This window comes from Sinocyclocheilus rhinocerous, unplaced genomic scaffold (assembly GCF_001515625.1).
Source record: "Sinocyclocheilus rhinocerous isolate Xijiao unplaced genomic scaffold, SAMN03320098_v1.1 scaffold886, whole genome shotgun sequence".
In the NCBI taxonomy this organism is placed as follows: domain Eukaryota; kingdom Metazoa; phylum Chordata; class Actinopteri; order Cypriniformes; family Cyprinidae; genus Sinocyclocheilus; species Sinocyclocheilus rhinocerous.
The window spans coordinates 665,009-680,695 of NW_015631204.1; the positions used below are offsets into that span (position 1 = coordinate 665,009).

Genomic DNA, 15,687 nt, shown 5'->3' on the forward strand with positions numbered 1-15,687 from the left:
ATATATATATATATTTATATTCTTACAGTTAAATTCAGGTAAACGTTTTGCCATTGAGAAAAACGTATCAATTAACCTGAATTCACCATATGTGAAAAACAACTTATCGCGCCACTGCTTTTGTTACATGTTACTGTAACTTTGTAACATTCTTGATGACGCACAGCGTCTCTCTCAGCACCTCTCTGTCAGTGTGCGCGCGCGCGCGTGTGTTCTGTGTTTTCCCGCGGGGTCTGCCTCGTTCTGTGACTTGTGTGAAAATCTGCGAGCATTTCTGATGCTGGAGCCCACCAGAGATCATTCAGCAGGACACAGAGCTCTGCTTTACAAGGTAAGAGCCTGTCATTACACATCCCCTCTTCATTTAGACCGACTGTTCAGTCAATGTACGCGTTTATTAGTGATCATAACACAATATAGGCTGTTTAAAAAAAGACGCGTCAGTTTTGCGATACGAATAAACACCTGTAGAACAACCGATGTTATTATCGACCGTTTGCATATTCTTCACATTCATAAACATATTAAACTGTTGCGTTTATTTAGCATACGTGAATTTGTAAATACACCATAACTTTTATGTAAAAAGTTCGTAAATATGTTGGAAATATCGATAATGTGACGCTCAGAAAACATTAAAATGAATTTTATACAAAGTGACTTCTTTTGATATGTTATGATGGCTTATATTAAAAAAAAAGTTTAGGTGTAGTACTTTGGAATAAACTTTTATTATGATTTCTTTAAAAAACAGTAAAGAAATGTTGTTTTAAATATTAAAATATGAATACTTAAAAACACCGTAAGCCATGTTGCTGTCATATGACAAGAAATCATAATCAAGTATCGGAAAGAAAATATTTAGTGTTCTTCAGATGATTGTTAAACCAATTATTTTTTAAGTAAATCAAATGCGTTTACAACGGTATAAAATGTTCAAAATGTTTTAAAAGCAGGCCATGTAAACTTGTTTTTCAGTATTATTTACAGATTAATAATATCATTTCTCAGTATTATAATTTGGCAATCTTTTGAGGTTTAATAAGAACTGTAATTGCATTCATTTTGGCCACATCTTGGTCTCAATCTCTCCCTCAATTTGTTTTATCTTTATGGCTGTTTAGTGGTTTACCAGCAGTTGAGTCAATTCATGAATACTCCCATTAACATTAACACAAACAATTTCCCCTTGTTATTTCTCAATGAATTATGAGACAGCCTGGCTCCAAAGAGACCAACAAGTGTAGCCCACATTCTGCAGAGTGAAAAGCCTGCTTGTTGAGTCCATGCAATGACAGAATGTTCTTACAGGGCAAAATAGGCACATACAGAGGGTCCACTTCAATACAGGCAAAAGTGATGAGAAGGAACAGCTGGTTAAACAAATATTGGGGGCCAAGACTGTGTAAAGGTATAAATTAATAATGCATGGCTTTATTTGACACATGAATGAAGCACTCAGTATTGCATGGAGGGCTGAGTTTGCCATCTATCGGTTTGGAGCTTCAGTGAACCACTATAGTGAAACTTGCCCAACTTTTTTACCCAAGTTGAAAATAGACAGACCTGGAGCTGAAACAATGCAATCTCATATAATCATGTCCTTTATGACATGCTAAAAGTTTACAAATGTATGTACAACTGCAACTACATAGTTTCTTTTCCATCTGCCTGGTCTTTAAGTTGGTAGCACAATTGTTTCAGCAGACACTGTTTCTTTATGTAAAGCTGGTTAACATAATGCATGTTGCCTTGTTTGCTATTTAGCGGTGGTTAATCAGATCTGTCTGGCAGCTGTTTGGCTGCTGATCTCAAGGTCACATCGCCAGCTTTCTCAAAGATGTGTCTGGTGGTCTGTGATGACCATGGTTGAACTCTGACTTTTTCCTCACATGGTTGGCAGAACACATTTAACCAGCCGATTTTCCAAGTGACCTTTCATCCTTATTCTCCACAGTGCTATGATATAGAGGAGGGTGGCCTGGGTCAATGCAATTAATTTCACCCCGGTCTCCTCTAGGTTAATGTGTTGCATCATTCAGAGAGTCTGTTTTATCTCATTAAACGTTGTTCATTTCATGCTTAGACCGGTGATGTTAATTGGATTTGAGTAAAACTATCGCTGTGTTTTGTCCAGAGATTAATTCTGCAGATGCGGTATAGAGACAGTTGTAGTTTATGCATATGCACTGAGGACTCTTTGTGTGTGTTCAGGTGGTGCGAGGGTGACGTCAAAACCCACAGAACTCTAATGAGATGCCGGGTGGGTGGACCGTCACAAACCCGCCCCATGTACCTCTGGAAGAAATATTCTCTCAAACTAAGAGTTTATTTGTACTACAGAATATTCAGCTTTCAAATAAAATGGATATAGCAAGAGTAACCCAGTTTTTGCCCTCTAAGTATCCAGCTGTCAGGAATTCTACCTGCTGCCTGATCAAAAAGTCCATCTGCTGTCCATCAGCCTTGCCTTACGAGTCCACCTTTTGATATGAGCACTGCTGTTAACACACCCAGGTAGTGCTGCCAAGTTAAAGATTCTTTATGCACCAAGCACAGAGCCCTTCTTCATGCTGGAGTCTATGAATAGGAGGCACATTGTCTTGAACGAACATGGAACATACTTACAGAACAGTAAGGAACATGTGCAAGCTGAATGAAAAGGTTATATTTACACAACTGGCGTTTCCTCCCACCATTAAATTAATGGTGCGTGAATGAAACTAATGCAACTTTAAAGATGCAGCAAGTTTTTCCACTTAAAATATTGCATTTAATACCTGCCAAAAATATAGCTGCAGGCAGCAAATATTCAAGTAAATCCAAGTGGCCACAGTACAGCAAACACTAATTTTAGGATAATGATTATGTTTTGCATCCCTGGCATCAATTCCATTGTTGCATAGGTGCAAGCAAACAGTTTGATAAATAAAAGAACAGGCTTAAAAAAAACTATTAACAAATGTAGCAGAAATTGATAAAGTAATAAATGCGCACCTTCGTTGTTTGACCCCCAATGATGTCCACTCACATGAGATGAGGATTGCAGTTATAGTGCCCTAGACGAGATGTTTAACTGGCTGCCATGTTGAGAGCACATGACCAGCTAAATACACCTGTAAATAGGATATTTCTAAAATGGCATTAGTAACCAAAAAAAGTTTGCGGGAAACTGCATCATCACCAGTTGGTGTCAGTATAACATCCAAGACCACTACTGTATCAAACAGCAAAAAAAGGGATCTTTAAAGATCACTTTACAATTAGTATGTATGTTCATCTGACAATGTACAGAAGTGAACATATGTGGAACTGGATAACTTCTTACAGTGTACAAATTATTCCGTTTTCTTTTTTGGAAAAAAGTATTTCGCAGTCATTTGCCACACATCACAAAATAGTAGGAAATCAGAAAGACTCTTTGTATTATTCAGAACAGAGCATCTCCTTATTGTTCATTATGAATGGCTGAACTGTTTTCTGACCTTTGTATGGTTTTTCTCAAATAGAGTGAAACATTAGAATATGTTTTAATAGAGATCGAGAAACCCTATTTAACCCCGCTCTATAACCCAGAAAACAATACATAAAATCTCACTTACCATCATGGCATACAAGTTTGGAACAACATAAAGGAGAACAAATAATGAATGATTTTTTTGTTTTCAAGTCCGTTATTTGTTTGATTCACAGAATGCAAAAAATGCTACAAACTATGTCCATGTGTACTAATACATTTTAAGACAAATATGCTGCATATGGCACCTGTAACAAATGGATTTGACTTATGAGTCCATGAAATGAACTCACTTTATTGAGTGCTTGCAGAGAGTGGGGGTCGAACACATGCCTGACCCCTAGAGAAAACACATGGAAAGATTTTAGATGTTGTGACATGGATCTTTTTTGTTTTTGGGAGTGGTTCTTTGGATGCCGAAGACTGTGTAATGGCCCATCCAATTACCCCATCAATGGGGCCAGTCTTAGGCATGTTACTGCCTAAACCTCCACAAGGGTCACTGGGTCTTTCGGCGCTGTTTAGAAATACTTCTAGTTAATCAGCCTGGAAAACTAAAAGTGAAGCAGAAAATTAAATCAGTGTTGCTTGAAACAAATCAATCCAGTGTATATAGTACCATCAAATCTATAAGTATTTCATTACATTTGAATTTGAAATTAAATGTATGTTTTAGGCAAGACTTATTCAAGAATTTCAAGGTCTGAATAATTGTGATATATTTAATATATTTAAAATTACTGCCAGAATTTTCAGTATATATTTAAAAATAATAACTACATGTATCTTATACCAGCAGACTGTAGGACATGGTGGTGATTTCAATAAATGTTTCATCCACAAACATTTACAATGCAAATACTGGAATTATGTTGTAAAGTTCAAACTGTTTCCTCAATTTAAATTTTGCGTAAAACTGTCCTCAATAACGTAAACAGGACTTTTTTTTTAGCAGAACCTGTCTGAGTGACAGAATGTCCACACGTACACGGGTATTTTTTTTTATAAATGGAGTTTTTCCTTGTTCCGTTTTTAAAAAAAATTCTGTCCACATGAAAACGCAAACGCATGCTATGAACCACTGTCAAGGGCATGCCAAACCAACAGGTGGCATAGCCATGGTAAAGCCATGTTGGCCAATCAGAAGCCTGAAAAAGTCTCCAGTAGGCGGAGATAACAGCGCAGGCTCCGACGTCACAAGCCAAAAATTCCGGTTTCGCTGTCTACACGATAACACTGCAACCAGAGTTTTTGAAAATCTTCACCCTGGCAGGTGTTTTCAAAAATGTTTGGTTTCAATGACCTGGTTCTGCGTTTGCGTGTGGACGAATGGCCAAACCGCATAGAAAAAGCTGCGGTTTTAAAAATAACCGTGTTCGTGTGGACAGTGCCCAATTCTGATCTCTATGATCTATAAATAGGAGATTTTAGCATCCCATTCATACACTGTCATCGGTCTAATGTCTAGTGAAGAGAGATGCCGTGGCCTTCAAAGACAGCGAATCGTTTGAAGGGTGGAAACAGTCCTCATACTGATGTTATGGAGATTAAGGGTTACTGTGTGCTTTGTAGAATCAAACGTAAGCTTTAAACATGAGTCATTGAAATCACAGATTTACACTGCATCTTATTTGTGTTGAACTGTTTTTGCATTCACCTGGAAATCACCACTGCCATCTGCACAGGTCTGCTGGACTCAGCAGGTTTACCGCCTTAAGCCGTTCAATTATGTCTGCATTTCCTGACAAGAATAATTAACCCATTTAACAAACACATTACAGACAAATCCTCATTTAACACGCGCACACATTCATCTCAAGTTTAAATTAGAGCTTACTCTCTGATACTGCTGTCAGGTGTTATCAGAATCTCTAAAGGACATCTCTGTTCTGTAAGTACTGTATAAGTTAGATTAAAATGGCCAAATATTGACAGATTTATCAGTCTGGCTGATACAGTATATATTGGTCTATCAATTGTAAAAATGCATTTCTTTTTATTATGACCAACTGCCATTATACTTAAAGTTTTCTGAAAAGAAATCATTTGTTGAAATCAAGTTGACTAGCTTAATGCATGATCACTGGAAGCTATATATTTGTTTGGCACTTAGTGAATGAACAAGAGAGAAACACAAAGGGAAATGAGGTTCTGGCCAAATCGGATCCATAATCTCTTTGAGCTTCTCAGCTGCTCAGGAACCAGTAGGAGTGAGTTGTTGGGAAGTGACATCATAAAATGACCCCCCCCCCCATTGTGTAGTCAAACTGTGTATAATGTCAAACTGTGTGTATAGTCTCCTGACCTACACTGTCTAGCAATATATTTTCTTCTTCTAACAAAAGGCTTCTAACAAAAGTTCCAAGGGGAAGACTGTAAATATTTAGTTTTATGCAAAAACATAAATGCTTTCCTATCTTTGAAATTGGTCATTTATGAGCCAATCCCAATACATTAAAAAGTACTATTTACATCAGGGAAGTTAATTTCAGATCCACTGCTATAAAAACATCACTTTAAAATGACACTAATAGACACTTGCTAAAAAGCCCAGTTAACTAAACACTTTACATCATAAAATAAAATGTAACAAATGAAAGGTTTGGGTCTTGCAAAAGGGATTTCCATATGAGGACTGGAAAGTCTGCAGAACTGCTGGGACAATCTGTGCTTGAGTTAAACAAGCATGTTTAATCAGGACCTGTCCCAGACTACAGATTGTTGACAAGTCATTTATTTTCTGCGCAAATTACACCATGCTTATCCACTCATATTCCACTGTACAATAAGTCTGCAAGAGACCTGGTCAGGCAACTATTAAACTGCTTAAAGACCATTGTTAGGCATTGGCAGCTTCATTTGTTGTTTACTGCAAAGAATGGGATTTAATGTCAAGGCGGTAGGGCTGTAAAAAAAAAAAAAAAAATCGAATTTCGAATATTCGTCGAATAAAAAAAAAAAAAAAATCCACATTCGAATGCAAAAACGTTGCATTCGAATTTTAGGTCTGCGTCAGCCGTTAGGCAGCCTTATCAGTGGCGCATGAAATGTGACGACGATGTAAGTGTCATTGCATTTTAATGCTTTTGTTAGCCTGTCCACCCACTAGATGCGTCACTGCTACGTTGTTCATTCAATATATTGCGGAAAACGTGAGCATCAGTGTGGAGAAGATGTTGTTTACGGCGAAACTGAAACCAAGCCATTCACACAGAACACATATTTATCACATTTTCTAGAGGGACATCTATCAGCGTTGCACTCGCGTCTCGCAGAAGAGAGCCGCATGTTTAGAAAGCTATGTAAAATTAATATAAGTTAAACTTTTAAAAAACATGTCTCAAGACTTTATGGCAGTTTTTCCCGATCCCACTGTATCTCATGTTTTTAAATGAAGAAAATAGCCTACTCTTTGTGATTGATAAACTATACATACATGCATGGTGCTGTTTTTTTTTTCTAATTGTTTAAGCAACTTTATTAATTATATATGGTTTATAAACATTATTTTAAACATTATGCACTTTTTTTTCAAAGATAGCCGTGTTATTTTATTATGCTTTGAAGAAACGTGCATAATATTTTGCGCGATGCGCCCTCTTGTGGCCTCAGGAGAGAAGCCAAAAGCTTTTTTCCCCCTAACTGAAATTATGCCTTTTAAATTAGAATATAATTTGAATTTTGATAATATTTAAGTAGAAAATTCGAATTTAGTTTTTCAGTCATTTTGACAGCCCTACAAGGCGGTAACAGCAACCTAGCTTAAATGTCCAAAAACAAGAGGAGTACAAGGTTAAGAAGCATCAGAGTATTGAGTCACTGTTTTCACTGGACTGTCTTAAAGCAAATTCAACCATCAAATCTGTAACCGTTTCCTGGCAGCAAGTGATTTCAACAACGAGGGAGTTTTCTCCCAATTGTAGAATTGGTGCCTCTTCCCAGAAGATAAGTTCTCTAGTTGTGCAAGACTAAGATTCTTGTGATGCTTATGTGAATTAACTGGTGGTCTGGCACGGTTTCTAAACCATTGCTGTTTTCTGATCAACTGCAGTCTATGCGTTTAAGACGTTTACCCACATTTGAAAACTAAAGGCATGGACTGTTTTCCCTGTGCTTGACCTCACTGTACACAATGGAGTGTCACAAAGGAATGTGATTCGTAACAGTGTTCTCTGTCAACAGCACAGTTAGTGTGTTTGGTTAACCGTCAGCCTGCAAAACAGAGCATGTTTGACAGTCGTTACACTAAAAAGGCCTTAGGGTCATTTGGGCGGGAACAAATTCTTTCAGCTGTAACAATTGTGCTATAAAGTGGCCTCATAGGGCAATTTAGCATAGCAGACCCTCCAATTCCTGGAGATCCTTTGGATTGTATTTAGTCTTTTTTCGCAACAGAGGACTTGGTATCCTTCTCCTGCAGGATATGATTTTACCTTGTCACAGTTGAGCAAGCTCACTGTACTGTGGAAACTTATCTGTCACAGGTGAGGGCACTGCATCTGCGAGTCCTCACTGTTATCAGCGGTGGCTTCCTGGTATGCGTAATGACTGTTTGCAGGCTGGGGCTGGGGGGGTTGGCTACTCTGCAGAGCAGTTCTGCTGACTGCAGTAGAGAGGAACTACCTCAGTGCGTCAGCACTCTGAAATGAATGAAGAAAAAAACGATCCAATCAGAGTGACTGCAGAGAGAGAGGGAGAGAAGACTATACACACTTTCTAATCCTGATCTTTTGCGTAGCTGTCCTTACATGTGCTAGTGGCCGGGAGCACACGCTCCGTAAGATGGTAAGTCTTTTCTGAGCTCCGAGTCTGTAGGGAGACTGTCTGTGCTTTAGAAGTGTGCCAGCAAAGTTTTGTGCTAGTTTGTGCCATCTTGACTGCACTTTTCTCACACTTCAGTGTCTCTTAAGGTGAAGGGTACAGGAAGCAGTCCTGCAGCACTGGTGTTAATTGGGATTTATGCATGCGTGAAAAGTTTACCGGTCCTAGTCATTTATGTACCTTGCCCTATTTGTGTGTCTTTCTGGGAGATGTGGTGAAAAGGACAGCGTGCGCTGGTGTCTGCGTGACAGTACTGCACAGGGGAGTTACTGCAGATGGAAACGTGCAGGGGATCTGGTGCAGGTCACACAAAACTGAGCTCTCTCTCAAACTCCACAGAAAATGACTCCAGATTGTTTTAGTAAAGCCTAATAATAACTCTAAAGAATGTCTCCTTCCTGGATTGGATATACAGTAGATAAATGGTTTTGTAAAATGCATATTGTCTGACTGTCCCTTTATTTTTGTGCTATGTAGTGAAGTACCCCCCAACCCCCCCGGTGCTATAAATCAAGATGACCTTCCTTCTTTTCTTCCTCTTGGTCCTCTCCGAGAGCAGAGCTGACAGCTTTGACGAGGCATACAGTGACCTGGAACACTACAGGACTATATACATCTCAGGTAAGAGATGGGAAAAGGTGTGTTTGTGATTGTGTGTGAGAGGAAATAGTAGAAAGAGTGGAGAAGAGAGGGAGAAAGTGAGACAGAAAGTAAGAGAGAGACAAGAGAGGGGGTTGTACTGCGCATCCCCTAAAATGGTGTTTCCCCCTCCAGCATTTCTTAACAGGGACACTTACCGTAATTATCTCATCGGGTGTCGACTTAGGTGATTCGAAACCCTCTGGCTCCTGTCACAGGACGCAAAGTGGCTGGAATCACTTACTACAAGTGTTAAATATTTGATAAGTTATTGAGGTTCAGTATTTATTCATGCTGATATCTGATTATAGTAGTATATCAGCCTCCCCAACCTCATCTGCAAAATAAACAAGTTTTTAGTTTGTGTGAACAACAATATAGTAAGTATTAATTAGTATAAAAACAACACATTGTGCCCTGGCCAGGAATGATGCAATGATAAATGATAACAGCTATCTCTGCAAATGATAATCTGTTTTTACCTAATCAACCACATCTAATGCACAATAAGACTTGGTAGCTTGGATTCAATCTCCTATTTATTTTTAGGGCCATGCTAAGTAGCCCCCAGTGAAATCACATGCTTTCTTGCACATTATAAATTGAAACTTGTTGCATCGCACCTGGTTAGGACACTGTGCCAGTGCCTGTAATACAAAATCACGTGAAGTTTTGACAAATAAGCATTCCTGTAGCATAAGTTGAGTTTACTGTAGTTTAGCTGCAGCGTGTCTTGGTTGACTGGATAACATGCAGGTTTTCACCAGATCCAACAGGGCGTTGTTGAGAACTTGGCAATCCCAAGTCTTATCTCAGGTTATTTGACATTGACATTGAGAGTCTTCATTCTTTAACCTGGTAATGAAGAAGAGTATGGGAGAGTTTTATCTAGACATACAAATTCCTCTAACATTTAATTATAAATTAAAACACTGGTTTTACCTTGAATGACATACTCCAATCAGGTCTCCATTGGGTCCCGAATACGTCGTTATGAGAACCAGATGACTTTAGAGAATAGCAAAAACTTTAAGAACCTGCAGAGTTCCACAGTGTTTCCATGACCTCCACAGTGATAAAGCATCCATATGTAATGAATGGCATGAGTGAAAAACAAAACCAGCCATGTAAATATGGACCATATTAAAAGCCCTCTTCAACTCTTCTAGATTTACCTTTCTTCTCTCTGTGATTACTGATCCCACAACACATCTGGGAAATTTGCCAGCCTATTTTCTTCATATCCCATTTTGTAAAATGTTACCCACCAAAATGAGAAAAGCTTATCATAGCCTACAACCCTACTCTAAACTATTTATAGTTACAAAAGTGCAATAATGTAGTTTTTCAGTGATGGATTTAAGAAAAAACTGGCACACATTTCTCTAATTATTTGTGCACTAAAATGGTTGCAACACCTACTGAAGTGCCTTCATTGGAAGAGCATACACAGTCACTCTTAGGTTTCTGTCATAAACATGTAGGGGAGTTTCCATTTTTCTGAAATCTAAAAAACACAGTGATTTATGTGTTTGCATAACCACAAAAGCCTGTAGCAATAGACAAGGATAAATTCAAGCTATCATCTTTGTGAAACGCCTTAAGTTATTGAACACTAACCAATGCAACAGGCCTTGGGACAAAAAATTCAGAACAAAGGCTATTAACTTGGTCGCAATCTGCATTCTTATTTTGTTTATTTCTTTGACTGACAAATGTGACAATCTGAATGTCTCTTTCTTTGACTTTCAGAAAATGGCCCCAGACTCTCAGTTGACACAGCACAACCCAAAGTAATCTCTCAACGTGGTGGCAATGCCACACTGCAATGCAAGTTTAACCGGGATCCCTCATCTCCCCCAAATCCCAAACTGAGGATTAAATGGACTAAATTGACTTCAGATTATCTGAAGGAAATTGATGTGTTTGTAGCTATGGGTTTCCACAAAAAGAGCTACGGTCGATTCCACGGCCGCGTACACCTGCAGGATGCCGGCAAGAATGATGCTTCACTAGTTATCACTGACATCACTCTGGAGGATTATGGGAAATACAAGTGTGAAATCATTGATGGCTTGGAGGATGATACAGCAGTTGTCTCACTTGACCTGCAAGGTAAAGCATAGATTTATGTTGCTAACATACCTGGATTTTCCTGGTCTCTCTAGTGACATTTAGCCAAGCACTACCACAATGTCTCACAGGTTGTTTTAATTTTGTTCCTGAGGATTTAGATGCTGGTGTGGTAATGTCACTATACCATGCTTTAAAAATAGATTGACTAGCAAGATTTCCTGGGTCAAACAGTTTAATCTTTTTTTTTTTTTTTAGTTTTGCTGGTGAACAACATGACTAGGCACAACTACCATGTAGACCAGCACCCAACAATAATCTTTACAAAAAAAAATCATGTCTTTGACAGTTGTCATTAGGTTATATTAATATTTTGTGTACATATCCTGCTTCCTTCAAACATAACTTAAGATAGGTACACAAGTTAGCACAAGTTGAAAAAATGAAAAATGAAAAAACAGCGACAATGCCATTGTATGACTGGCTGTTTTCTTTCCAGAATAATACACATAATACTATACACAGTTTATGCATCCTTGGCTGTTCCTCAAGGCAGTTAGCTATGAGATAGCATTGTGCTGACTCTCTTCACACTGTGTGCGATGTAAACGCTATTCAATAGTCTTATAACGCAGAGTAGAACAACTTATAAATCTAGACCATCAGCAAGATCCTGACATAAGAGCTATCATTGTCAAATAATGGGACATTTGTTTGGTCCTTGCTCTCTGCATTCTTGGCATCATTTCAGTTGCATACAATAAATCTAAATTTTAAATTTACTTTAGATGATGCATTGAAGAAAACATCGACTTATCAGTCAAGAATTTGATTATCGCCAGATTACACAGATCTAATCAGGGAGCATTTTTAAAGATTCCTATATGCAAAAAATGCAATTTCATAAATTTTTTGCTCTTCGGGGTTTCTACAGGCATTGTTTTCCCATATTTTCCTCGACTGGGTCGTTACAACCTGAACTTCGCTGATGCTGAGAAAGCTTGCCGAGACCAGGATGCCATCGTGGCATCTTTTGACCAGCTGTACGATGCATGGAGAGATGGGATGGATTGGTGCAATGCAGGGTGGCTCAGTGACGGATCGGTGCAGTACCCCATCACCAAACCCAGAGAGCCATGTGGAGGCAAAAACACCATTCCTGGTGTGAGGAATTATGGGATGCGTGACAAGCAAAAGGAAAGATATGATGTCTTCTGTTTCACCTCTAACTACAAAGGTTTGTCCTCCCCACCGTTTGAAAGACATCTGAAATAGGCTAGCTTCTCCAAAAAAAAGTAAAGCAATTGATGTGATACATAATGTATGAAAGGAAAAAACAAATTGAGTTCAGCCATGCAAAGAATCTCTAATGAAAATTCTCTTCCTCATGTTTAATACCCTTACTGCATATTATTTGAGAATAAACACTTTTCCCCTTTCTCTTCTCTAGGACGTTTCTATTACTTGATACACCCTTTCAAACTTACGTATGACGAGGCAGTGCGGGCGTGTCAAAAGGACGGCGCTCAGATCGCTAAAGTCGGGCAGATGTACGCAGCGTGGAAGCTGCTGGGCTACGACCGCTGTGACGCAGGCTGGCTGGCGGATGGCAGTGTACGCTACCCAATCTCAAGACCACGCAGACGCTGCAGTCCCACGGAGGCCACCGTCCGCTTCTCTGGATTCCCAGACAAGAAGCACAAACTCTACGGCGTCTACTGCTACAAGAGAGACAACTGAGCGTACCAACTGTATAACTCACGAACTAAGCGTAATAATGTAAGGAGTTAGTTTGAGTGCATTAAAACTGTGACAAAGTCTCTAGATACTGTAATACAGAAGGATTTGAATATAAAATAAGTGATTGGCGTTTGTTTGAAGCAAAGATTCTGTAGGATTAGGAGGCACCTCAGGCGTCCTCTTCCTTCAAAATCAGGACTTTGCTACAAGAAGGCAACAGGACAGGAATAGTATTCATTGGGTGCCGCAGAAATTATAGCTACTGGTTCCAGGTCTGAATGATCTTATACAGTACAGCAGTGCTGAAGGAAGAGATATTTGGTGAGATTGCAGAAGAAATTCGCACTGCGCTCTTCCATTTAGCATGCAGTAGCTTGAGGAATGTTCTAGAACAGTATGACAGCAAAGCTTAAATACTTAGAACTGATACCTTTGGGCACTTAGTTTATCATTCAATAACATCATATCCCATATAAATAGCATGTGAAAAATATATTTTCTGTTAACAGGAAAACTAATTCAATGAAAGTGCTAAAAACCATACAGTACAGCCATGGCACAATGTACACAATTTTTTCTTTTGCCATCCTTACAGGGTGCTATATTGTATTATTTTCTAAAAGCATACCTTTTTAAATTTAGTTTTATGTGTGGACCAAACCATGTTGAGTCATAAGTCACATTGTTAAGAAACGAAACATTGTTCTGTGATTTTTTTAACTATTGAAATATACAAGTAGAGTGTTTATAAATGTATGTTAATGATCTTTTTCTTGAAACTATGTGTTTATACAATGCCTCCCCTACGACACAATGTAAGAAATTAAGAGCTCCACTGTATCGACCTTGTCACTGTCAAACGTTCTTTGTGTTCAGGACGATGAAGAAATCTGTGGTTCATACCACAGACATAATAACAAAACCATTGTGTTTCAAAAGTAAATCTTGGTTTGTTTTCGAGAACTTGTTTTTAGTATTTCTGATCAAATCATGAAACCACAGAAAACCTATCCTCAAACATAGCCCATAGCAATGGTGCCAAATGTTAAAACAAATGTTAGTACAAATTATTTTACTAGAAGAAGTTGTGCGGAAAAAAAAGCACACGGCCCAGTTTCTAGCACATGTGATGAGTAGTTTTAGTGTATGCATGTTACCGTTTACGAATAGCAAGACTGAAGTGGTTAAAAAGACAACAGTGCTAATGATCACTTTGTGTTACTTAGTAAAAGAAAAACAGCACAATGAACTTCATTTTCTATTGTTGAAAAAAAAGACCTTGCAGGAAAAGGTTTACTCAAAGACGACGCAAAAAAAATAATGGCACAACAAAAAAGTGCATAGTTAGCATGCTGCATTCAGTCGTTATTAGTCTATGAAGCAGTAGACCTTCAGAAGAACATGTCAAAGCCATGGCATTTGGAAATAAACCATTAAAACAGACTGCCAAGCTAAGACAAAAACAACTTGATGTTTTATTCTTATTATTATTACCATTAGGCTGAACACAGCCAATTTAGAACTCAAGGTCATGTGTTTCAGCCACTACACTATATGACCAGCTCCACGGGGGAAAAAAATGAAAAAATAAAGTTCTAAATATTTGTTGTTTCAAAATACTGTATTCACATTCATTATTCATGTTGTTTTGACTCTGGCAACTGTAGGTATGCCTTGTTTACAAATCTTCAAAATCAGTTTTAGAACTGAATGTTTAGACATGTCTTCATAGACGATGTTAACATTTTTCACTCTTGTTTCATGTACATAAAGTATAATTAAAGGGATAATTTGACTGTATCAATGTGGAAAACCCCCTTGACCCAAAAAATAAACAATTGGTCAAATACATATTTGGTTTGGTTGTTTTTAGAAAAGCACACTGAGAAATTATGTAAAAATTACAGAGGTCTAGTTTTTACAGTCTGTGGCATTTCTCACACTCTGCCAAAATAAAGAAATTGCAAGGAAAATAGAAATCAGGTGACTGGCTTAATAAAAAAAAATGTCCTCAGAATTAAAAGCCCAAGAGCATTATTGCAGGCAAAAGGTTGCAGAGCTCAAAAACTCTTAAAACGGTTTAATCATATCTTTCAAACCAGAAAAATCTGACAATGATGGCATCACAAACATTGTTTCTTTCTCTGCAAAAGCTTGTCTACCTTATTCAACTGTGTGTTTACTGTAAATAACAGGCAATTGAACCTTTTAAAGGTGGTACTTCCATGAGTATAGCTACCATATTAAGCGTTATGATTTTTCTCATTCACTGTCTCTAAAAATCTAACAGATAGTTTTCTCCAAGGATACTCCATGGTATTAGGAGCAGACATATTTCTAATGACCATTTTATTGGACAAAACTGTGTATACACACCTAACGTGCAATAATCAATCTAGAAGAGTCACTAATACTTTTGGTCCGTTTTCTCAGACGAAATGGAGCAACTAAAAAGTTTGGTCAGTTTTAGAAATACACAATCTGACTAGCACATACAGAAAGTTGGCCCACAAACATGGAATAATGCCACAAAACTACAATAACTAAATATGGCCATGGCCACTGTGCTATTCAGTTATTCAGGTAAAAAGAAACAGTCGTAGTCTAAATGTTATTTTGCTTGCCAAATCACTCAGAAAACACACCAGAAGCTTCCCAGAGTTAAAAGATGTAATCTCAAAATGAACATTGAACAATGTTCCCCTTTAAACTTCCACGTCCTTACCTTGCAACGCTAGCACGTTAGTCGATTAGAAAGTCGTCAAAACAGAGCAGGTGTCTTTTCACTACGGTCACAATGTAAACTTCAAAAAAACGTAAAAAAAAATCAACGTAACCGTTACATCGCCCTCTTTTGGTCAACACCATGGTAGCGGCGGTTTCTGTCAGAATTAGCG

The 15,687-nt window shown here is 38.2% G+C and overlaps 1 protein-coding gene across 2 annotated transcripts; it reads left to right on the top strand.

The window, feature by feature from the left end:
- The first annotated feature begins 257 nt into the window (after nt 1–257).
- LOC107741669 (hyaluronan and proteoglycan link protein 1-like) lies at nt 258–14,615 on the top strand. Of its 2 annotated transcripts, none has more exons than XM_016554436.1 (5): nt 258–331; nt 8,816–8,959; nt 10,730–11,092; nt 11,985–12,287; nt 12,501–14,615. In XM_016554436.1, the coding sequence occupies exons 2-5, from the start codon at nt 8,854–8,856 to the stop codon at nt 12,788–12,790; spliced, it is 1,062 nt and encodes a 353-aa protein (XP_016409922.1). In that variant the 5' UTR covers nt 258–331; nt 8,816–8,853; the 3' UTR covers nt 12,791–14,615. The 2 variants fall into 2 exon arrangements, with proteins under 2 accessions (XP_016409922.1, XP_016409923.1); XM_016554437.1 differs by lacking the exon at nt 258–331 and adding an exon at nt 8,107–8,302.
- Nucleotides 14,616–15,687: the final 1,072 nt, after the last annotated feature.